The following is a 25285-nucleotide window of genomic DNA, read 5'->3' as shown; positions in this document are numbered from 1 at the left end:
GTGAGGAAATCCTCGAATCAGCCCCTCTTAAACCTGTAAATAGTAACACCAAACCCCACCAGAAAGACCCAGGTAAATTGAGCACAGTTAGCCATTCCAGATATGTTCTGCAAAGCTAGAAAGAGTCAGTTACCTATCACAACTAGCGAGACCCAGGTTGAAAATGCTCCTCTTCAAACTGTTATCGATTCTGGGGGAGATGATCTTTCTCCAGATGTAGATCATGTAGCCAACATTGATCCAATTGTTATCTGTACCAATGGATTCCAACTACTTGATGATGCACAAATTCAAAATAGGGTAGAGGAAAATGGTTTGAGGAGGGCGCAAGCTTAAACTCAAACTGATAACCTCCCTTATGAGCGAAATCCTATTGCTGGCTTGCAAGAGCAGACTTTAGAAAAATTGTCACACGAAGTTTCCACATTGAGAGATGAAGTCCAGAAAATGAAGGGCTCACTAGAGGAGATACTTCCACTGGTGAGATCTCGAACATCGGGGGCGGGTCCACAAGGGCAGTCCATCTTACAGGGCACTAAGAAGACGAAACCCCCATTAGGACCTTCATCTAAAGATTATTTGGGTCCTAGGTCAAACTCAAGCCTCCCAGTTAGTAAAGATTTGCAAGTGCCAAGTTTAAATGCAACATTACACCCAGATAAAAGATGTCCTAACGGCTTGAATGACCAATCAGTGAGTTACACAAACCCCACTGTAGTTGCCGCTGAAATGAGTTCATCGTATGGTACACAATTGGATAGCAGTATCCATCTACCCCTTAGGCACAAGGTTTATGCACAACAGGGCCCAAGGCTTTCAGGACCAGGTTTGGGGCCAACCAGCTGAACACACACAAGCTGCCTAGAATCTATAAGGCTAATGTTCCTAAACTAACCCCAAATGGTGGCATTGAGAATGGGGATTCAAACAAAGTCATTCATTGGATTAGGCACGTGAGAGGTTGTCTTTCGGTGATTAGGGAGGACATCATGGCTGAACAAAGGATCTCTCTCCACAATAAACCTTTTGATAGTATTGAACTTACTATAAAGAGTGTATATCTAGTTTACAATCTCTTTACACTGGAGTTCCGCACTAGTTGCCTGGAGAATTCTAGAATACAATTTAGGCGCTCCCTTATTGGCTATAACGCCGAGGTCTGCCAGGGACTGTGCAGATTGCAGGGCTGCTCTAGCCTTGAGATTAACGATTGCCTAAATCTCACAGACCTTCCCGGGGCTCAAAAAGGGGATTCCATTGCATCCCCTAGGGCGGGATCTAAGAAGGGGCTACCGACCCCTATTCTTAATGTGGCTCAGACACTAGAAGTTGATGGGGGGGGGATAAGATTAGCTGCCCTACCAACTACGAAACAACCCGTGCCCCAGATCTTAGATTCAACCCTATCTGTAAGTAATGTCCCGAGTGGGGTACCTGTAGAACCTCTTAGCAATATGGGCACATACCAATCAGGAACGCCACAGATGGCTGAGAATTTACCAATAGTATGTAACATCTTGAGCTGGAATAATGCAGGTCTTAACTCAATGCTATGCCCCCCTGAATGGAATACATTTGTAAAGATATACGACGTATGTGCCTTCTAAGAGACTTGGGCCAAAACACCTCTGTTTTGTGAAGGGTATTTGAATTTCTCAATAGGAGCTGAAACGGAGAGATGGGAAGGCCCTCTGGAGGGCTAACGGTTTGGGTTTGTCAAGAGCTTAAAGTCAACATCCAGGTTCTTTCAACCCAGAACAAGAATATCCAAGCGATTAGATTAGTCACCCATGACCACTTATCAATAGAGTTATTTAACATCTATGTCAGGGGCACAAGGGGCAAAAGATCAAGAGTTTTAGCGGTTTTTGAAGAACTCCTTGATACGCTACCTGTCGCTTCTAAGGTAATACTAGTGGGGGGACTTTAATATATTGTTTGAACCCCTTACTGAAGAAGATGGCCACTGGATTGAGATGGATGACAGTAAATGGGGGATTCCGCTGCTTGAGCTGCAGTCTATTAGAAAGTGGACCTATGTGGCTATCCAATTAAATAACATCTGCATGGAACAGGGCCTGAGGGCTCTGAATGGGCGCACTAAATCAGATAGGCAAGGAGTGAATACTTTTAATAATCATGCAAGTAGAATCGACTAGGTTTTGGTAAGCCTGAGCCTGTGGTATTTGGTGGAGGACATGAAGGTCACTGATAGGCTTGAAAGAGATCATAACCAGCTGTGCGGTTCTTTGCTTCTGAATTGGCAAATGTCAGACTCGCACTTAGTTGATAGGTATTATTTAGGCGAGGTTGTTCCCACCAACGATCAAAGGAGACTTAAATGAGTACAGGTAAAAGAGGCACTAAACATGTTCGATATCATAGCACAGAGCCTGGATCTCGCTATTAAAGAACTTGAGGCTTGCATACACCAGAAAGGGGATCAAGCTGTTATAGTGAGCACTCACTCTGCCTTTTTTAATCTCTTGCCCTCATATTTGTGAAGCAGGAAAAGAAGCCCAAAGTATCTGCTCAGAAAGAGGGGCGCTGGTACAATGGGGAATGCCGAGAGGCACGCCTGGCCCTTGGAAAAGCCATAAGAGGGGGTGACCCAATAAAGGTTCACAAAACGAGAACACTCTATAGGCTCATGCAAGTAAAGGCCAAGAAAGCCTGGGATGCTAAAAGGTGGCAGGATTTGAGGGACGTGTGTGCCTTGAAAAATCCTAAGAAACAAGGGTGGTTTGGCCCTATGGGAAAGAGGGTAGGTAGGGCCAATATAATGAAAAAACAGGGGATTTTTACCTAAGCCTCTATGGATGAATTCAAACACTGAATGTTCTTTGGATAAACACAACTTTATTTGTTTATCCAGACAATTGATTTTGTCTTTGATTTATGTCAATTTATCTTATCTTTTTATACACAGAATAAGAAGATTGCCATCAACCTCACATATAGCCATATGTGAAATACATTACAAATGTGTGAATATTTACAAAAAGTGAATAAAACACAAACATACGTGAAAACATTTAAATCACAGAGTGTTCATAATTATGACAAAAACATGGACATTGGATTAACCTTCAGATTTGGAAGAAGTACATCTTCTTCCACGAATTAAATGCAACCGTGGACAATCCCCACCTAAGTGTCCATGGACTAGAATTAAACTGCCCTGAGGAGAATCCTGTGAATCAGCAAACAGGATTCGAAACGCGTCGGCTTTCTATTTTTGACATTTATTGCATAGTATGAATTTGTAACGATTGATGCATTCAAACTGTTCAGCTTTTCTGATTTGGTCATTTTTGATTGGCCAGGGGCTATATGCAAAAAGTGTTCACCCTTGAGCCCAAGTATGGATAAATGATGTACTTCTTCCTAATCTGAAGGTTAATTTACTGGAAGATTGTGACGATAGGCAAGGGTAGCCTCTACGCCGCCTTCGTAGATCTTAAGCGGTACAAAAGGGGGTGGTGATGGACGGAGCATCTGAATGAATCAAACACTCACACCCAGTCAAAAGATCTGGGTTTAATCCATCACCGTTCTTTAGCCCACTCTGCCACCCCAGTTCAGACATGGCTCTATGCAAATCAGTCTGACCCTGTGCCTCATGGGAACAGTCCAGCTCGAACTACCAAGCCATGTCTTCCCTGGACCGGAAACAAGCTTCCAGGACCGGTTTCTGGCATTCCAGCCGTCTTCAGCCCGGCTTGCTTGAATCCAATGGCAAAGTGAGCAAGGGACTCACGTCTGAGCATACCCTGCCACATTCGTAGATCTTAAGGCGGCATTTGATCTAGTACCCCGTTGGAAATTATGGCTAGTTTTGAAACAGCTTGGGCTCCCCTTGGACCGTTTGACTTTGATTAGAAGGCTCCATGAAGATAATAATGCCCAAATAAGATGGGGGGGGTGGTGGCATGTGGAAGTCACTGAAATGTTCCCTGTTGAACGCGGTGTGAGGCAGGGATGTGTGATGGCCCCTACGCTATTCTCGTTATATATTAACGGGATAGCTGAATGTATGAGTGCAACACCAACTGATGCCCCCACACTTGTTGAGAAAAAATACCAATACTGATGTTTGCCGACAACAGATTGATCCTTTCCAAGACCCCTAGTGGGCTGCAGAAGGCCTTAAAAATCTTTGAGGGTTTTTGCTGGCAGAGGGGCTTGGAGTGAATGTGTCCAAGACAAAGCTAATGGCATGCAACGCTCGTAAGGCAAACCTGAGGGGCTTTAGTACGAAGGATGGACCGCTAGAATCAGTTAAATAGTTCACTTATGTAAGGGTGAACTTTCAAGGAAGTATGAAATGGGATCACCAAATTGATCTAGCTTCTCTTAAACGCAGGCAGATTTCAGGGGTTCTCTGTCAGGAGCACAATCTCTCTCATTTTAAGCCTATTAGGCCAGCCCCAGAAATGTATAACCCTAAAGCTGTTAGCTCAGCATTATATGGCTCGGAAGTCTGGGGATGCGAGAACCTTCCAGCTCTTACCATCTTTGAAAACAGGTTCCTAAGAAATATTACCAGACTACCTCAGAGTACCCCTATGAGTCCGTTGTTAATTGATCTAGCCAAGAAATCTATTGCAGCAGCAGCTAAATTGCGTCCCCTTCTGTATTGGAGGAGACTATGGATTACACCAGAACTTGCAGGCTAAGCACAAGGTTTCCTAGAAATAATCAGGGCTGACACATTACATCGTATTAAATGGCTATGGGTGGTTCGTAACCTTCTAGTAGATCTAGGCCTGATTTCGCTGTGGGTAGATCCTATAAACTCTCTCTTCCCATCAAAAGAGGTGCTGAAGACCAATTATTGTGATTGGTTTCAGGAAATAAACGCCAGACAACCAGGGTCAACTTCCCTTACTAGCCGTTTTTTTCACCATGAAGTCGCCCCGAAGCTGGGACCTTACTGGGATGCTTTTACTAAACCCCTGGACCGTAATTTGTACTTTCAGTTCAGGGTGGGAACGCTCCTAGTGAGATCGATTACTACTAAATGGTCAGCCCAAACTGCATCTAGGTACACGGGGTGTAGATTCTGCAACGAGTCCACGGCCCCTATCCTCTTTGTTTGTGAAGCCTATGCAGCCCGCGACGGGCCTGGTTGTTACCAATTTGCAGGCTCTTGGGCACTAGGAGGGTAGTGCAAGCTGAACGCATCCTGCGGACAGACACATCACTACCAATTGTATTAGCCATGGCAACATTTTTAGGCTGGGTATGGATTTTGAGAGCTCGCTTAATTTCTCAGAGTGTGTGAAAACAAAAAAATAAAATGATTTCTACCTAATGCTGTGACTTGTATATATTTTAATTGTTTTTTATCTTGTAATTTAATGAGTTTGTAAATAATTTTATTACATGTACTTTTACCTATTGGGATGCGAAGCAGTTTTATTGTATGATCTATGTATGTCTTTATCACCCATGATTTTGTATAATCAATTCCATTTGTTTTTATTGTACATCGCTTTTATGACTGCAAATGTCGAATAAAGCTGTTGAAATGGCAATAAATAAATAAATAAATAATGAATAGTTAGTTCAGGTAATACATCTTTTTCTATTGGGTCAAAGTGAACTCTAATGTAATGACCTTTAATCGAATCAAAATTTCAACAAGTTTATGTGGTAGGACATTTTAATAGTCCACCATTTTCCCTGGATTGGCAAGTCACTCATGTGCACTCCGTATTGCACGGAGAAATATGCAACAAATGACTACGAATAAAGAGTCTTCAGAAAGGCACTTCAGCCAGCAGGAGGTCTCGAACCAAAAGGTGAAATGTTGCAGAGCTATCTGGGCCATTGTTCACTAGTGACCACAGTTCCCTCTTAATGTGCTATTTGGTATTGTAGACAATACTAAGGATGTCTTATTGTTAAATCTGGTGTTCGGCACTATGAAAAAGCATGAGACAAATGGATAACATGCTTGACTACAGGTTAAAGAAAGGCCAGCAGCTGCTGGCAGTTAAGGATAATAAATGATAGTCTGCTCTCCAAGGGATACTTTAGAGACACTGTTGTGCTGAAGTAGCACCAAGCATTCTAATGCTTAAAATGTTTTTGGGTGGTCATCTTATGAAATCAAATTAAATGAAATAGAATTTCTTCAGTGCAAAATGCCCAAAAAGACATCTTGGCATTAGGAACAACAACAATGAAGGACTCAAGCGAGCCAAAAGATAAGTTATCAGAAAATATTTTTTTTTAAGTACTTTCCTAAAAACAGCATGCCCAGTGATAGATTTGGTCTATTTTTGGGAGGTAATTCCAAACTTTGGGACTAAGCCAGAAAAAAGATCACCCACCTGTTCTAGACTTCCTCAAAGTGGGTTGTGGAGAAGTGTAACTGCTTGCTGCTGCACAGAGCCCTTGTTGGCTTATGAACCTTCAGATGATGCATAAACAGCAATTTGTCCTAACTATAAAATACTTTACGCATGAGATATAACGTCTTAAAAGTATCACTTTGCTTGACTAGAAATTGATGTAGGGACTGTGAGAAGTTGGCCCGATATGCAGTGCTCACTATTCTAGTGATCACTATGCATCAGTCCAAACGATCCTTATGGTGATAGGTTGTAAGTCAACCTTAGACCAGCTATCCTAGTAGCGTGGATACGAGCAGTCTTCGGGCTAAACTCTAGCGGGCGTGTTAAGCCAGCTGTTATACCATCACATACCCCTTGAACACCAAGTGAAAGGACACCACACAAGTGTTATGAAAATAAACAGTGTATTTATTAGAATCACAACAGCCCTGTACTCTTTATGTGGACAGGGTACTAAGCACACAACGAAACTCGTCGGAAGCGATAGGGACTCGGGACCCTTAAATAAGGAGGCTATGCGGGCACCGAAATGCCGAAGTTACCTAGCCCCAAGGGCTGCGGCTGCACAAGTCTTTACAGACGTCGGGAGTCTTCGCTGACGAGCCAGGAGCCGGAAGGAAGGAGTTGCTGGCCGGCGACCAGTGTAGATAGTTCGTAGAGATCCAAGCCTGGATCAGAGATGGATGACACCTGAAAGCAGAGGGGACCAAGTTCGTACTACTAGCCAGTAGTCAGAGGGTGCCAGGAGGGCACCGGATGATCGTCACCTCGACTAGGTGAGTGGGCGACGCTAGGCTCTGCAGTCTCACGGACCAGGAGGCGTTGTCGGCGACCAGGATGGAGGTGCGAGCTGTCCCACGAAGGTTGATGCTGTCGGCGTCGCTGGGCCCAGGATTGGGGCAACAAGCCTTGGCAAATTTCAGGGCCACGTGGTGGGCCTAAAATGGCGTCTTGAGTGGACCAGGAGGGTCCGGGGTACTCCTCTCTCAGAAGGGAGAACAAGTCGGTCTGGAGCAACCAGACCAACAGCGTTGGTTGTCGGCGTCGTCAAGGAAGGCCACAAGCCAGCGGCTAGTAACCAGACAACGTGCTGAACAGCAAAGAGCAGAAGGGCCCCACGCAGATCGTGGAGATGCTGGGAGGCTGCACTTCGATGCTGGAGCTGCTCAGGGTCGGGGCTTCTCGGACCCCAGAGCACTCACCAGAGGATCCCTCGGCGGTCGTGCTGGTTCAAGAAATCGTGCAGGTTTTGATGATGGCCGGTCCCTCGAGGTCTCGTCGCACCCACAGATCTCAGCTGAGCTGACGATGTGGGTAGAGGTCAGAGGTGCCAGGGAAGCCGGTTCTCGTCGAGCTGGGCAGTCGGATTCCTGAGGAAGGACTTGCAGCAAACCGCAGAGTTCTTAGATGGTGCCTGCGGATGCAGGGTGACTACTCCTTAGCCACAAGGGAGAAATCTTGAGAAGAGTCTTGAAGTCCTTTCGTAGAAAGTATTCTTGATTCAAAGATGATCTGATTTGGAAGGGTCCCCGCTCCTGCCTTTATCCCAAAGAAAGGGGTGGGTACGTGACTAGGTCCTGCCCTAGGGGTGGGACCAGGAAGGGGGGTAGTTACACCCCTCTCCCATGCCGGGCTTTCCCCAGGTCAGGGGCTGGTGTGCCCCTGGAACTGGTTCTAGCCGGCAGATGCGTAGTGAGCACCGGGGTGCCACTCCGCAGTCACCTTCCTGTAAAGCCCTGCCTACCCAGGATACACAAAACCCTGTCTGGGATGGTGCGAGCACCGCCCCGGACAGGAAACCCTTTGTCCAAGCTCTCCTCGCTGGAAGGACTCCCAGCAGCAGGAGGTCAGACTCGTGTCTGTGGTGGCAGCATCCATTTTGTGGAGCTGAGGCTTCAGTTAACTTTAACCGGGGTTCACAGTTACGTACATGTCGTGTCCCTCTAGAAGGGCGGAATGCTAACCCCGTCGCCAGCATTGGTGAGGGGTCAGTATCCCGATTCGTATGACACCTTACTAGACATGTCTTGATAACGCGATACCGAAGTTACCAATATGGCACGCGTTATCATGGAACAGCCATTGGGTCTTGGTTCCGCAAGCTGCAACCGGGCTCGGCTCGTGCCAGAGCCCAATTCACACGATTCCACGCACCCTGCCTTCAGGATTGTCAAGGCCTGCCATAGGAGTGACTGATAGGAACTCGGGTGTCCATTTTAGGGTTAGATATAGGGATACTATACCTAAAGCAACGGGCGAGTACGCCACGTTGCCCCAGCTGTCGCGCAGCCAGTTGTGTCAGATTTAGATGGCCATCCAGGGGTGGCATAATACATGCTTCAGCCCCTGGTAGGCCCTGGGTACACCGATGCCCTGAGTTACAGGGTCTGACAAGGTGGCCCAGTTCCAATTGGGTAATGCACCTAAGGTACACACATCCATTTAGCGAGAGAACAGCTAGGCTGTGGGTCTGATTGGCAGGCCCACAGCCCGAGAAAGTCGTAAACCAGTGAAACAAAAGCAAAAAATCTGGGTGATCATAGGATTGCAGACCCTACTCTCCTGCAGTGACATTCCGGCCTGTAACACACCATCTTGTCTTTTAAGGCTGAAGACTAGCCTCACCGCGAACTTTTGAAACATCTGAAACTTAAGGGCTGCATACTCTGAGAGCACAGTCAAACGTAGGCTGCATTAGTCTACCCTGGTCATGATTCAGGCTGCTACAGCTCGAGCATAAAACTGTGATGGAATAAAATATCGTTCAATACTGAGGTGGAAAAATAGGTGGATGTCACTGCATTTCTCAAGATAACAGTGCAGAAGGACATCACTGGATTTAAACATCCATGTGAACACTTGAAGCTTTGCTAAGGAGGTTGGCCACTCTGAATAAAGCAACCACTCCAGATTACCGCCCACCAAGAAAATCTCGGTTTTATTCCCATTTAATTCAAGGAAGTTGCAAGAAATCTAGTTCTGAACAGAAGCAAGATACCTATTAATTTCTTCAGCCCTATTTGGTGAAGACCGGTCCAAGTTTAAATTTGCTGATGACCAGTCGGATTTTATCTAGCGCCACAAAGTGAATGACATCCCCCCCATAGTCTGAAACTCTTGCAACTTTCTCTTGATCAGCCAGTTGCTTAGATATAGACTTATAAACATCCATGATCAACACAATGTTGTTGGACAAGGTCCAGGAAGCGGATTTCAAGCCAAACTGCTTGACCTAGAATTGGTGACAAACACTTTGGAGCAGAATTAGGTTAGGTTTCTTTAAAATGTAAGCAAGTTCATAGGCATCATCTACGTCTATAGACACCACCCTGCCCAGTTTCTGGTGGAGGCAATACGTAGAAACAACATTGACCAACATTGTTGGATCCAAACTGTCCACAAGGACCGTTGCACCAAAATGCTAATCAGCATTACTGTTTCAGCATGTGTATACCAAGAAGTAAAGGAACAGGGCAGGATGTCCACCGTTTTCCTTTCTCTATGCCATCTGCATGGACACCCTCAAAAGGAACTGGGCTACAGAAATACAACTAGTCAAGGGCCCATGCCACTGTGCAAATATCACAATAAATGCTGATGATGTGGAATTACAAGCTCAAGATTTGGGGGAGCTATATAATCTATCCTAAAATTTGCTGCTACAGTTGGGATAGTAAAAGGATACACACTGAACAAAGCAAAATATATAACGCACATAATGCTCCTAGGGGGAAATAAACCAAATGATGAGTCATAAAGAGTACTAAATATCTGGGAGTACCACTAATAACGCAGGTGCCTTCTTGAAAGAAAATTATGATATGCTATACAATGTCATCTAAGCTGTTTAAAAGGTTTAACTAATTATCCGTATCTCTTACAGGGAAAATTACTAATGGTAAAATGGCAGTACCTGAAATAAGAACGAAATATTGATAGCGCGATCTGCATGGTGACGACGTTCTTTACAGCCTATTCAGATGCATTTTATAAGTTTAGGAAAGCATGCACGCAAATATACAGACCACACATTGTGACTCTTTCCTCGATATGGTATTGGATGGCCCATATACTAATTAGGAATAATACGTTTTTAGGGGTGGACAGTCCCTGTAGTCATTTTTCAAGGAACTTCGTCCGTGAGAATACCTACTTGTATCCCTGCAACCCTGCAGCTTGACTTATACAAATGCATTCAGATAGGTTGTGAAGAACAACCATGCCATGCAGCAATTCATCATAGAAGAATTGGTCCTGAAGAAAGCCAAATGACCATCTGGGCGGTTATACGGGTGAAACAGCGATCTTTTGATGTCAAGGAATATTATATCCTTGTGGCATCCCACTGATTTTAGACCTTGCCCATTAAATAGTAATTTTAGGATCTTTGAGGCAATTTTAACTCACCCACAATCCTTTGCTTTATCCCTTTAAAGTGCTCTACTTACAAACGCGTAGAGTCCACCCACTCACACTAGGTGGTGTGGGTCCGATGATGAAGCAGGCCGCAGGTGGGACCACTGGGTGAGGACCCAAAAATGTATCTAAGAAATGTGGCGATGGCACGGACGTACCTGGTGGTTGATAGCACACTCACTTGAGATATAAAAAGGGACACATATCTAGCCTTGTGAAAAGACGGGAAGTAAGAGATGGGTCCACCATCCTTTGTGTAGTTGTTCCAGTTTTTCTGTATTCTGAATTTAAAAAACTGTTTTTTCTCTTACTGGTTCAATTATGTTCATAATCAGCAGTAGATGTAGAATGTTTCGTTCTCCCGTTTGTTGAGAATTTTTACTGCCTATTTCTACATTAACAACTGAAATTAGCACACCATCCTGTGCAGGAGGTATGTTCTCTGCCCTCAACGGTGGAATGTTGGGACGAGAATTTAAAAGTTAAGCCTTTTACCAATATATACAATATGTACATTGTTTAACAATTCACAATAAAAAGCGAACCCAATTTTGCTATTCTCCATAAATTCAGAAAATGGACTGTTAATTTACCCCCATAAAGGAGCTGACAGGCTGCAGATGGGTTGGTTTGCCCAAGTCTCGAGTAGGCGGATTTTTCTGAAAACAAATACTTTGCCTTCAGAGTAGGCAATCCTACTTTCTTTCAATATTTTAATTTTTTATTTTATTTTAGAGGTTTTATATAGCGCTGGCTGGACCCAGAGGTATCAGAGCGCTTTACAATTGTAACAAAGGTGTTTAAATACAGGTACAGTGTGTATAAGTACAGAAAGTTGATTAAAAAATAAGCAGTCCACATAGGATAAAGGTTACACTAGATGAAAAGTAAAAAACAATTGCTAAACACCATAAGATATGCAATATAGAGGTCTCAGTTTGGTGGGAAGGTTCGATAAAATATACCTAGGAGCAAGAAGGACCAAAAATGTGAAAGAAAAACTGAAGGTCATAAGGTGTAGTAAGAAACGGGAGGTAAAGGAGAGGCGGGGAGGGAAGGTGATAAGATTGAAGGGGATGGAAAGGAGAGGGGTGCAGGAGGGGGTTCACTAGCCGTAGGCGGAGCAGCTGGGTGGGGGGATGCTGAGGAAGGCGAGGCCATTCGGGAGGTAGTTAGAAGCCCCGGTATTTATTAAGGAGAAGAAGTTTGAGTTCTTTTTTGAAGCTGGGGTAGGACAGGTTACAACGGAGGTCTGGTGGGAGGGCATTCCAAATAAGAGGGGCATTGCCTGAAAAGGAGCGTGACTGAGTGGAATTCTTTTTCTGAAGGTGGGGGATAAGTAGGAGGGTGTCAGAGCTTCTCAGGGATCGTGTGCAGCCTGCTTTGGTCAATTTGATAGCAAGGTATGTCGGAGTGTTTTGGTGGAGGATTTTGTGCGTAATGCAGGCGGTTTTATAAGTGGATCTGCCTTCAATGGGGAGCCATTTGAGGGGTTTTGAGGGCGGGAGAGATGTGGTCAAATCGTTTGCAGTCTGTGACAGGTCTGGCCGCGAGGTTGAGCACTGATTTTAGAGGTGCCAAGTGTGTTTTGGGAATTCCGGTGAGGTTGGCATTGCCGTAATCAATGTGCGATAGAACAAGAGATTGAACTGCTAGTTTAAAATCATCAATTGGGATGAAGGGCTTAATTCTCTTAAGGTTACGGAGGGTAAGGAGGGGTCCTTTGGCAGAGTTTTTGATGTGTACGTTGAGAGATAGGCAGTTGTCAAGGGAGATGCCCAAGGATTTGACTGAGGTGGCTAGGGACAAGGGACAGTTGAGGTCATTAAGGTCTGTGATCCAATTTTGAATGGGGAGCTGGTTGTTTTTTGGGGAGAAAAGAATAATTTCAGTTTGTTTAGGGTTAAGTTTGAGGTGGTTCGAGTGGAACCAGGCTTGAATTTGATGAGGGTGTTGTTGAGGTGGAGGATGTCACCATGGGTTTTTATCCTATGGCAGAGTTGAGTATCGTCAGCGTAAAGATGGTAGTTGATCCCGGATTGTTTGAGAATGAGGGTGAGGGGTTCCATGAAGAGGTTAAAGAGAGAGGGAGAGAGAATGGATCCTTGCGGAACTCCTAGAGAAGTGGGGGAGGGGTTAGATAAGCAGTTTTGGATTTTAATTTGTTGAGCACGGTGTTGCAGGTATGAGACAAACCAATTATGAGTCATACCATTAAGGCCGAATAGTTCTCCAAGGACTTTGAGTAGAACAGAATGGTTAATGGTATCGAACGCTGAGGAGAGATCGAGGAGAATAAATAGGCTAGATTCGCCATTGTCGAGGGAGTGGTGAATGTCATCTACAATGTTAAGCATGGCGGTTTCAGTGCTGCAACCTTTCCTGAAGCCTGATTGGAGGGGGTCAAGTAAGTTAAAAAGTTCAATGTGTCTGTCAAGCTGAAGGAGGACACATTTTTCCAGGGCTTTCGAGAGAAGGGGCAGATTGGAAATAGGACGGAGGTTGTTGAGGTCATTAGGGTCGGCAGTAGGGTTTTTGAGAATGGGGGTGATTTGGCCCAGTTGTAGGGAGGAAGGGACACAGCCGGTGGCTAGGGAAGTGTTAATGATCGAGGTCCAGGAAGGGGTAATGATGTGTTTGAGATTTTGGACAAGTTTAGAGGGGAGAGGGTCTTTGGTGTGGGAGGAGGGTTTAAGTTTCGCAATGATGTCAAAGACATCTCTTTCAGTAACTGGCTGGAAATTATGCCAGGCTGCGTTATTTTTAAGGAGAGTGTTAGGGGGATCGGAATCGTGGAGGGAGGAGGGAATGGAGGGGATTGGGAGATCAATGTTTTGTAGGATCATGGAGGGAGCAGGGGGGTGGGGGTGGGAGGGATGCAGGTGAGTTAGGGGAGAAGTCCAAAATGGAGGTAAGGGTTGGAGTCTGGAGGAAGGATTGTTCTATTCTAGCAATTTTTTCAGAGAAAAAGAGGGCTATTTCTTCGCATCTAGTGGTCGAGGCCAGAAGTATAGGAGGAGTGGATGAGGTTTGATTGCGAACAATGTTAAACAGTTCTCTGGGTCTATTTTTGGCTTGGAAAAAGGATGCTTTTTGTTTAAAGATGTGTTTTTTATAAGATGATCTTGCAAGTCAGAGGCGAGCTAGGTGCAAAGGGGTAGGGTGTTGTCTCCACGTTCTTTCCGTACGTCTAAGTGAGCGTCTTTCATTATTAAGCTCAGAATTGAACCATGATTTGGAAGGAATGGTTCTTTGGTTTTTAAGCTTCAGCGGGGCCAGGAGGTCCAGGGTATCCATAACTGCTTTGTTGTAGTGTTCTGTAAGCGAGGACGTCAAGGATGCTTGTTGAGTGGCTACTGAGCCAGGTTTCCGTTAGGAATGCGATGTCAATAGATTCACTAAGAATAGTTTCAGAGATTTCAATAGCATGTCGAACAGCGGACCGACAATTGACAAGCATGCAGTAAAGAGGTTTAGGGGGAGTTTTGGGGAGTGGATGGAGGTGAGTTGGGGAGGTGGCCTTGGTGAGCAAGGTGAGCGGGAGTTCGGCTAGTGCCCAATTTGACGGGGATGCTGGAGACAATGGGAGGCTGGATATTAGTGGGTGAGCAGGGAGGGTAGGATTTGCAGAGGTCTAGGATCTCCATAGGTGAGAGGGGGCAGGCGGTGCGGAGAGGTATGTGTGCACAGCAGTGTAGAGGAGTTGTGCTAAAAGGTTTGGGGGTAGTGGGATTAATATGTCTGGTGTGAGTGGTGTTTATCCGAGTGGGAGGGCTCCGTTTTTGCGGGAATAGAAATCAGATCTAAGATGAGCGAGATCTCTAGAGAGAGTGGCGAGAGTGCGTTCAATGTTGCCAAGAGAGTTAGATATAAGACTAAGGTGGGAAATTGGAGAAGGTGGAGGGAGCGGCACTGGGTGTTCATAGTAGGGCAAGAGGAGAGGCATGGAGGGGGAAGGTGGGTATATGGCCATAAAGGGTGAAGAAGGAGGGGCAGGATTGTTCGGAAGTAGGGTGAAGGGCGAGTCGGGATGGTGGGAGTTATGAGTTTCAAAGGGAGAGAGGATGGCTCCTGCACAAACATTGCCCTTTAGGTACACATCTTCTCTTTAAATTTGGTTTCAAAACAGAAATGTATATATTAGAATAAATGTGTTCTGGGATCCAGCACGTTATGCTATACTGATCATGGCTTTCAAAAAATACTAAGAGGAAGAAACATATGCACAGGTCTAGAAATTGCATTGCAGATTCATTCAAATCTGCATAAAAGAAGGTCAAAGCGCCACACCCTACCAATATGTGCTGCGACACAGATGTATGCAAGAATGCTAACACAGAATGCTGAGAATACAATGCGTGCTTCTCCTGTTATTGAACAGTTATACAATAGTTCACACTGGTGTTAAAAATGCCCCATTTGGTCAACAATTAAAAAAAACAGCAACCATCATTCAAAGGAAAATATTTTAGAGAACAAATCTTACTTGAGTAACTCCAGGATGCCGATAACTATGTCGTTGACATAGCAAAATCCCGATGCCTGCAGATTGAGTGGGTGGGGAGGGAAAAAAGAAGTTACTATTAAGCAATAACAAAGTTGTTGAAAAATAGAATGTTTTACATATTAAATGTAAAATAATTTTGAACATACCTCAAATTTCTTGGCGTGGTGCAGGCCGCCTGCCCAGTTTATTGCAATATCACATATCTAAGAAAGAAAGGGCTTACTTGATTTTTTTGAATCAGTTTATGTTTTGGCATCTGTGGTACACAAACATTGCAAGGCATCGTTATTATGTACTTTCCGCTCCCTAGTTTGCCAATTACTAATTCTCTGATCGATGTTCTTTTTCAGAGAAATGTTTTTATTCAAGTAACACCAATCTCCTTACTACATAGAGTGCAATGATATGCTATTTCAATTTGACAATGTGGATTGTGATACAGAACAAACTTGAAAACAGGGTAAGGAATTCCTTGTTACTGCTAACAGCTATACACCGAATTATTCTGATCTTGGAATAGAATAAATTTCGAGGCACTTTACCTGCTTTCTAAATGTTCCTAAACATTAGAGCGTCATAGTTAACAGTACAATTATTTTTAAGAAATAAGTAACCAACCGGTCTCCGAGCTCTTACTATTTTAAACCTTTTACACATTCAATGAACACATCAGAAGGCTGCCTCAGCACACCTCTCCTCACCATCATCACCATCACAGCCAGTCCTGTGGTTTGCTTATTTGCCTTTGCACTTTCCTCAGGCTGGGCTGTTTTACTATTTCTGACTAGCTACCCCCAACACTAGCTTTGAAGGCCCTTTCCATCAGCACCCTGGCCACACTATATTTGTTAACCTGTAGCCCTAAGCATCTCCACACCACCCACACTGAATAGCACATACCTTCACTGACCATAAGAGGCAAGGCTGTCCACTAGAAATGTAGAGAGTATATAATTAAGTAAACACATAATTCTCCCTATTTGAGAGCTCCACCAATCATCCACAATATATCAACACAAACAAACTACAGAAATACTTCACACTGGCTCATTTCATACACAGTAGTCTCGGCAAATTTTTGGAAACAACATTCCCAAACCAAAGGCCGCATTATTCTAGAAGAGACATTATTGAAAGAGACAATAGAGGTGAATGTGAGTACTGACTTATATAGGAAGCCCTCAATTCGCCATGAAGGTAAAAAGACCACAGTATAGTAGAATCGGATGTATGACGTTACAACGCATGCTTTTACCACGCATGCTGTTACAACGTAAGTATTACAACGAAAACCTTTACAATGCATTACACTTGGGGTGCTGGATAGTGAATAGTTTAATTTACTATTCCAACTCCAGTCCCCGTGGACACTAGGGAAGGTGTTGGGGAGTAAATTAAAACTATTCCTTATCCTAGAGCGCCCCCCAGTGTAATGCGTTGTAATGGTTTTCGTTGTAATACATTCGTTGTAACAGCATTACGTGGTAAAAGTTGCGTTGCTTAAGGTTGCATACCAGTAGAAATATTCAATCACAGGCATCAACAGCAACAAGCCCAACATTGCTACTCATCTTAACCATTAATTGCTACAAGACCCAGATCTCATGGCAAAAAGGAATAAAGATTACAAGGCTTAACTCAAAGGTTGATGAAAAATCCTTAGACAGAAATCTAAAGACGATTACACAAAGCATTACTTGACAATGAAGCCAGTCTTGAGGCAGAACTTTAAGGTTATTCTGCCCACTTGCTGGGTATGAAACTAACAAATATGGCCAAACAATCGTAAACCAGAATCAAAAGTCGTCGAAGAACTCCTCAATGTGGCTGATCCTCAATTGGTCAGTTAGAACAATGGTCGATCAAAGCTTGTTTCAGCAAAACAAAAATTAAGAGTTCAGCTAATGTGCTGATCTTGTTTTTATCACCTCTAGCCCCTACTCACAGCCAGGTACATGCCTTCACTCCACAGTGATGCCTTGCACACCCACTATGTCACCAAATATGTAAAAACCTAAACAACGAAAGGTAAATTGTCTGAACCTGAAGCAAACGTTGATTATTATATCATCAATCAACATAGAAAAATGCCACAAAAAAGAACAAATCCAGTGTGTTCAACAATTCAGAAACCCATGCTTATCTGTCCAGTGAGCTAGAACTGGAAACGGCTCCCTATGACAAATATTTTATAGTGAGATGGGCGAGCTCCCATTGGGCCAACGTCTGGCCACGGTGGTGGCAATCCCGAAGCCGGGGAAGCTGCCGGAGTGCGCCTCCTATCGCCCCATATCCTTAATAAACGGTCAAAATTCTAGCAAAGCTCCTTGCGATTAGACTGACCCCACACCTCACTACCCTGATTCACCCAGATCAGTCTGGGTTCATGCTTAGTAGAGGTACTGCGTTAAATTTGAGGCGTTCACATGGAGTGTTGGCTTGCAAACCCTATCTCCAAGAACCAGCTGCTCGTATGGCCCTTCTTGTTTGCGGTGTTACAACACCTGGGCTTCGGCCCAAAATTCTGTGCTTGGGTGCGTCTCCTGTACACAAAACCAATGGCGCACGTGGCGGCTAATGGTCATATCTCCCATGACTTTCCATTGACCCAGGGCACGTGTCAGGGCTGTCCACTGTCGCCGCTGCTTTTCGCTCTGCTGTTGGAGCCGCTGGCGCATGGCATGGATCAGATGGGAGTCACTGATCCGAGGTCTTAGATGGATGGAAGACCGCATCTCACTATATGCGGATGACGTTTTACTCTACCTGACCTCCCCCAAGCGATCCATTCTGGAGCTCCTGAACGTATTTGAAGTTTATGGGCGAGCTTCAGGGTATACAATAAACTGGTCAAAATCGATACTATTCGTGCTTCATGGTCCACCGCCACAGCTTCCAAAAAACTGCCCGCTGCAGATCTCTGGCGAGGCCTTTAAATATCTAGGTTTTTATATCACACCGGACCCGGGTGAGTTTATAAAAAGGAATCTAACACCCCCCCTGGAACGCCTAAGAAAGAGACGCAACTCACTGAGGAACCCTTCTGTTGATGTAGGGTAAGGCAGCGCTCTTTAAAATGATGGCTCTGCCTCGTTTCCTCTATATGCTTGAGAATACGCCGTACCCAGTGCCAATGGACTATTAATAAAAATAGCGGCTCAGGTTTCCGGGCTGTTATGGGGGAAGAGACCTGCACGCATAGCTCAGCGTAAATGGACAAGAGGGTAGTATGATGGCGGCATTGCACTCCCCGGCATACATCTATATTATTGGGAGGCCCAACAGAAGGTGGTGAACCAGTGGATACAAGCTCCACAGACAGATACGGCTTTCAAGGAAGATAGGAGCGCACTTGGGGTTGAGAGCATGATGTCAGCACTCTACAACAAGAAGCGAGCGCAGGCAGTGGTCGATCCCACTGGGCAGACGGTCCACATATGGCATGAAGCACATGCTAAATTGGGCTGGAAAGGAACAATAACCCAACTTACCCCTCTGTGGGACACGAAACGCCTGGGCGGCCTTCAAAACTATAAAGGATTTGATAAATGGGATGATATCGGTATTTCCACTGTGGGTGACGTGTGGTATAAAGGGGAGGTAAAGACATTTGAGCGTCTGCAGACCCAGTATGAGCTAGCACCTACTGAACTTTTTAAATATATGCAGATAAAGCATGCGCTGCAGGCGGTCTTACCGTCCAACTCTGAGGTTCCAGAGGCAACCTCCCTGAAAGACAGACTACTGACAGAGCATATGCAGAAACGGGCGACTTTCCTCACCTACCGCAAATTAGTAAATAATTTGCCTGACCCAAATGTGTCACTTAGAGAAAAGTGGTCTCAGGATGTGGGGGTCTTCGAGGACTCCGAATGGCAGGAGGCGACGGCCTCCCCACGGGAGGTGGGCATACCCTCAAGACTCAAGCTAGTGCAGCTAAAATAAATTCATAGAACTTACGAGATACACCCTGCATAAAATAGGAACAGCACCACACCCGTACTGTTTAGACGATGTGGGGCGGAGGGAACGTTTTTTCATAGTGTGGGAATGTCCGTGGATCACTGAATATTGGGTGTAGATCACGAGGACTAAATCACAGACAGTGAAAATTTCATTAACGCCTGAGCTCAGACGATGCTTACTGAATGTGTGGGAACACGACTGATCTAACACGCCCGGCGCAAACGTGGGCCACACTGGGAATCATGATAGCGAAGCGGACTGTAGCACAAAAGTGGGGTGCGGGAGAGTCACCAACACTCACAGCATGGTGTGGGGATCTAGACACGGCAATGGTGGCCGAGAAAGCAGCATTCATTAATCGAGGTTGTCCTCAGTAGTGGAGCAAGGTTTTGGGGGGCATGGAAAAAATTCAGGAGATACATTTGTGAGCCGCCAAGGACACACAAGGACAGTGAGTCGGAAGAGGACAAGCATGGGGAGATGGGAAGTTCATGAGAGGAACACTGCACTCAACTATTATGTATGTACCACTGTTACGCACTCTGCCATACTGCAAAATAATGTCAGAATTGATTGTCTGTATGAACTACTCTACCAATTTGTGCCTTGATTACAATTACAATAAAAAGTTAAAAAAAAAAAAAGAATACTCAAAAAAAATATCTTTTATAGTGAAAGAAAACCTTCTCAAACTTTTTTGGATCATCTCCAGCTCCAATATTATATGAATCCCAAGGAGGGCCTAAACAATAAGAGACATGTACAACTTTGATGTTGCAACAAACATATATGCCATCAACACTGTTAGGATTCAAGCAGGTGACACCACCACTAGGCTCCGATTGTCTTACTACCTGAAACGTCTAGGAAGTGCTGACTGTTAAAACACCTACTGTTACACGTGTGCAGAAGGAACTAAACGCTCATGTTGCATCCTACCCCTGCACAAAAGTATGGTTATTAACAAGAAGTCTTAGTCCAATAAGGAGGAACATCTGGTCACACCCTCCATACTCCAATCGTCAAATTATACGAAAATACAAAGGAAGTAAGGCGTCTTACAACCGTGAATAGCCCCAGACCCATCTGACAAGCACTTTGGAAATAGAAACAATGGAGCAGACACCTAACCAAATTCAAGGTGGTCACAGGTCAGCACTCACGTGCCACAAACCTTGCAAATGAAACTTAAACCAGCTGTCAATGTGGTCGAAATCAGCCTCTTTAAAGCACAATTGGGCACCAAGTATAGCCATGATATTATGGAGGAAGGAAGGCAGCAACATCACAAGAGTAAGAGATTTGGTTCACGGACAATACACTTGATTTCATCTATGAGCTCCTACTGCTGAACCATACACTCACCATACATCGAACAAACCAGCAGTGGAATGACTATGAAAAACTAAGAGCCTCCATGGAAGTAGTTCAAGCCATCTAATTTAGGCATATACTTTCATGATGCTCAACGAGTCAGATCTCATCCATCTTTGATGTATGTGGTATACTAGAAACAAGGATACAGCCCTGCATTCCTTAAGGAAAATGTCTTTCTTATAAAGTACACATTATATTAGTCACAAAAGACAATGCTAATAGGGGTTTCAAATTCAGGATGGGCATAATAAAGACCTGGGAAAACATGGGCACCTAGCATTTGCTTGCAGCTTTGAAATATCTAAGGTGGTTGTCCAACCCCAAACCTGGTCAGATAATTCTTCAGTAACTATCTATGCAAAGTGGGATTACATTGCATCAACATTTGAAAACAAATTAAATAGTCAGTATCTATCACAGACACATAGGGAGATGTCACTGCTATATTAAAGAGCTGTGGAATTCCTATCGTCCCCACACTCAGGATATATTGTTTGGTGGCAAGGTAGTTTTACCAAACTACCATGCGATTTTTAAGGGTAGTTTAAATATAATTTCTCGAAGTGACTGTATAACACAACCTGGTACGTTAAGACATAATAGTATAGCATTGGTGTACAAACCATTAAGTGCAACTTATGGACAACATATAAAAAATTCATTAGGAGTCCCATTCTTTAAATTAAAAAAAAAAAGTCACAAAAGGGCATCCACAGTTCTCGGACTATACACTTATACAGATTTATGACTTCCAAAAAATTACAAGTGTTTGCAGAGGTAATGGTGCATATCCTGGGACCTAGTGCCCAGGTCAACAATGTTTGGATTACCAACCCACTGGTTCGGGACAGAGTTCAAAGCATCATCGTTTGAGAGAGTACGTTGTGGTTCTTGTAGCCCCATACAACCTACTGAGCACTCCAGCTGGTTTGATGTTAGTGCTTTCTGGGTTACCAACAGTCTATAAAAGGGTTCTGAGATAAATTGATATTTCCGCCCAATTTTGTTCTAAGAATAGCACACAAGCACTGAAATAAGAAAATACACTATATATTTAAAAGCATTTTCTCACTAGTTTTATTTATATTGCTTAGCACACGAGTAATAACCACACCGAATATAATTAAAACAGCACTTATGCATGTTACTAGCAGCAAAAATAAGACCGTTCTAACGTATTTAGAATTTTCCTAGCTACCTACCAACCCCAAACCTACACCTATGCTCTAAACCAAGAGGGCATGGAATAGCTAGCTTTCCTCTAGAGTTTTGTGAGGCCCAGTGCACTGCATACCTGGTCCCAGCAGATCAGCTGTGGTTATCAGACTTCAGCTGGGAGAGAAATGATACCTCGGAAGGAAAACACACTGGGTTGAGGTACTCTCATCACTGGATCGACTCTTAGCATAAGAATGAATATTCGACAATCTGGCAGGACCTCTTGTAATAAACTGGTGCGAAGGGACTCTCCCTTTCAGTAGTCAAAATAATTTATATAGGATTGACCACAGACTTTGAGCCTCCATTGCAAAATCTAGTGGGGACTGTTCAATATTCCAAGATTTAATAGGCCTACACCATCAAGATGAAAATACGTCAACTCGAACTAAATGTTTACCTTACACATCTGTTAAACCTTGAAATATGGATATGGAGTAGCTTGTGGCAGGTTTGCGATACCAGATGTTATAAAAAATGCCACTGTTTAGATGAAATTATACTTTCACAACTTCTTCAAAAAAAAATGATAAACTGAATTTAGGACAAAGGCAGACAGGCTAACGTAACGTTCCTCAAAATAGAGTCCGACTTTGGGATTTGACAACAGTAAGCCTGGAAACCATACTCCTCTCAAACCTTTTGTGCAGGGTCAAATATACAGACATATAGTTGATCATGCACCCTGGATAGTAAATGCAAATTAACTTTTGAAAGCATTTATTTGCTTTTTCTCTAGTGTTCAAATATATTTCCGTGCAGCCCCACCGTATTTTTTGAAAGGCGTCATCTCTTTCAACGCTTGAAAAACATTTTACTCCTACCTTGTGGCAGTAGATTCAAGATTGTATTGGATTTAGTCCTTTACTGAGAACAACAATCTTTAAAAATATATTCAGTTTAAAGCAATAATAATGTAATCACTTCAAAACAGTTTTGAAAAGCTCTTTATAAATTTAAACAAGTTCAGACAAACAAATTAATCAGGCGGAGAATTAAAAAGAGACATAAGGCTTTGTACCGAAATTATATTGTATCTGGTACGAACAGGGTTTAAATGCCGGCGTCTTGCCTTTCAGGGTGGGAATGGGCTGGGCTAGGAATTCGTTGGGTGATGGCATTTAACATGATTGTAAGCTTGTGGCTATGCACAAACTCACATGGCCTTCCAGCATGGAATCTACCATTTCCCCTTTGCTTCTAGTCCATGAGGAGAATTGTGCACAAGAAAATCTTCGTGTGTAAATGTTTTTGTCAGTGCAAATCTAACTTTGCTTGAGCAAGGCAAACTTACATGTGCAAATAGCTTAGAGATTCAGGTCCATAACAGTTTGACTCTGACAAGACCTTGCAGAGTTCACCTAGCTATAAAATGAAAAACAGTAACTTATCTACATTTTCACACAAATTAGGAAACTAAGGCACACTTACAAGAAATAATCTGCCCAAACAATTACACAATATGATTAAGTAGTGAAGGTAAGACTGACCGGTTTCACTGATCCCAATATATATTTGCGATCCAACCTAGGCATTGGATCGCAAATATATTGGGGTTTTTCTATATTAAAATTTTGATAAACTGAGAACTGAGTGCCATAAATCAGCCGTCTCACTACATGGCATCAAATGGAACTTTTTGTGGAATTCTATATAGGGTAAGTAGATTTATGAAGCATTCCTTCCTTTGGACAAGCTGAGATTTTATAACACTGCACAACCCTATGTGCTATGAGAATACTTTGCCACCCTTTCATAACCCACAGGGGGGGGAAGGGAGAATTCTGCAACAAAAATTGTTTCACCATATGATCCAAACTAGAGAAAGGATAGTCCCATTCAAATTAAAAAGCACAACTTGTTGCGTAAATTATGACTTTGGCATAACTTTACAGAGGGCGCTTTCACACCCATTAGTGCCAAAGGTGAACTTGGTTCAATATACCACGATGAATGTGAAAGACAAATTATTGTAGCCCCGCAAATACTATTCAATGTGTAATTGATATAGAGATATTGCTTTTGGATTACTAACAATCTCATAAAGGGATCAGGGGGACTGTGAAAATAGAAACAAACCTAATTTATTTATGTACACTTTGCGTTATAAGCATTTATTACTACATCAACAATCTGTTTCTCAGTACATCTAAAACAACTACACAGATTACAAAAATAGCAACTAAACACATTATAAATAACGAGAAAAAGATGAAAATTTCCAGCATTGTTAAAATGTCATTTAAAATGTTATCTAGAACCCAACACCCTAATGCCTACTACTATGCACTATACTTTGAGAGCATGAAAGGCAGAGAAACTTGCAGTCTAGAGTTTCTTGGGGGGGAAGGCGCACAGCATACCTTGTTGACAGCAAAGGTTATCTTTATTAGCGGAGGCGTGAAGACAGCGTTCCCCATGAAGGACAACCATGCACTGCGATAGCAGCCAGTCAGCCCCTTCCTCCGGGACGCTTCTTTATTGCCTTCAGACAGCGTTCCCCATGGAGGACAACCATGCACTGCGATAGCAGCCAGTCAGCCCCTTCCTCCGGGACGCTTCTTTATTGCCTTCAGGCGAGCTGTATCATCCACGAAGTGAGAAGTGCACTGAAGGCAAGACTGTCTCTGGCAGAATCTCGGGTGATTATCTGGGCAGAGGACCTCTCCTGACAAGTGGGCAAGTGACAGTCCTTATATCCTGAATCTTATCAGAGATTGGAATTTCCGACATGAGTTTAGGAATGACTGACAGATTATGTGCATTATGGTATGCATTTCAGACACCTCTTTATGGACACATAAGGATAGCGGACGTCAACTCAGACTACATTATTTTTGTTATGTCTATGTGTTCTTAGTAAACTTTGCATGTTGCTCAAAAGACATTTGACCCAGACGAATGTCTCCTTAGATATTTTATCTATGGCATAAATCAAAAAATTTGACACTCTCACAGTTTTTAGAAAGATACGGTCTGGCCACATCTGCATTGAGGCAGACACGAAAATGATTCTGCTTTAATCAGAGAGTATGGCGGTGTTCATTGTTTAAGTTGAGGAAGATGGTGACTTCCATGGCATAAGATGGAGTTGGGGCCTACAGAAGATGGGGATCGACCCTAGGGGCTTTATGTCTGTTCCTTTCCAGCCCAAGTTCACTTGCTAGATGGGACTAGTAGGTGCTAAAAATAGCTCGACCTGAAAATTTTACTAGCAACTACGAGTGGTAGAGTAGATTTTTCGAGGCCTAATAATACACTCTCCAATTCACTCTCCCCCCCCCCCCGCCCCCAAGACCGCATAGCCCATGTTTAGTGTGGCTAGAGACCTTCGACATCTTGAAAATGCCCAAAGTGGGTAGAATTGGCCCCTGATCTTTACCCCTTGGTTACAATGTTCTAAGGGATTATAACCATCCAATAGCTTGTGCCAGGC

General features: G+C 43.7%; 1 protein-coding gene across 2 annotated transcripts in view; it reads right to left on the bottom strand.

Moving 5' to 3' along the window:
• HDAC3 (histone deacetylase 3) overlaps positions 1 to 25285 on the bottom strand; it is a 277173-nt gene that overhangs the window by 127288 nt on the left and 124600 nt on the right. For both annotated transcript variants that reach the window (XM_086931362.1, XM_086931363.1), the window contains 2 exons: positions 15435 to 15491; positions 15268 to 15323 (listed from right to left, as the gene is read on the bottom strand). In XM_086931362.1, the coding sequence (XP_086787488.1) occupies positions 15268 to 15323; positions 15435 to 15491 (113 nt within the window). The remainder of the gene's footprint in view (positions 1 to 15267; positions 15324 to 15434; positions 15492 to 25285) is intronic.

The sequence above is a fragment of the Lissotriton vulgaris genome, chromosome 7 (genome assembly GCF_964263255.1).
Source record: "Lissotriton vulgaris chromosome 7, aLisVul1.2, whole genome shotgun sequence".
Classification (NCBI taxonomy): domain Eukaryota; kingdom Metazoa; phylum Chordata; class Amphibia; order Caudata; family Salamandridae; genus Lissotriton; species Lissotriton vulgaris.
Note: the sequence above shows the minus strand (reverse complement) of the source record. Positions and strands in the feature narration are given on the sequence as shown.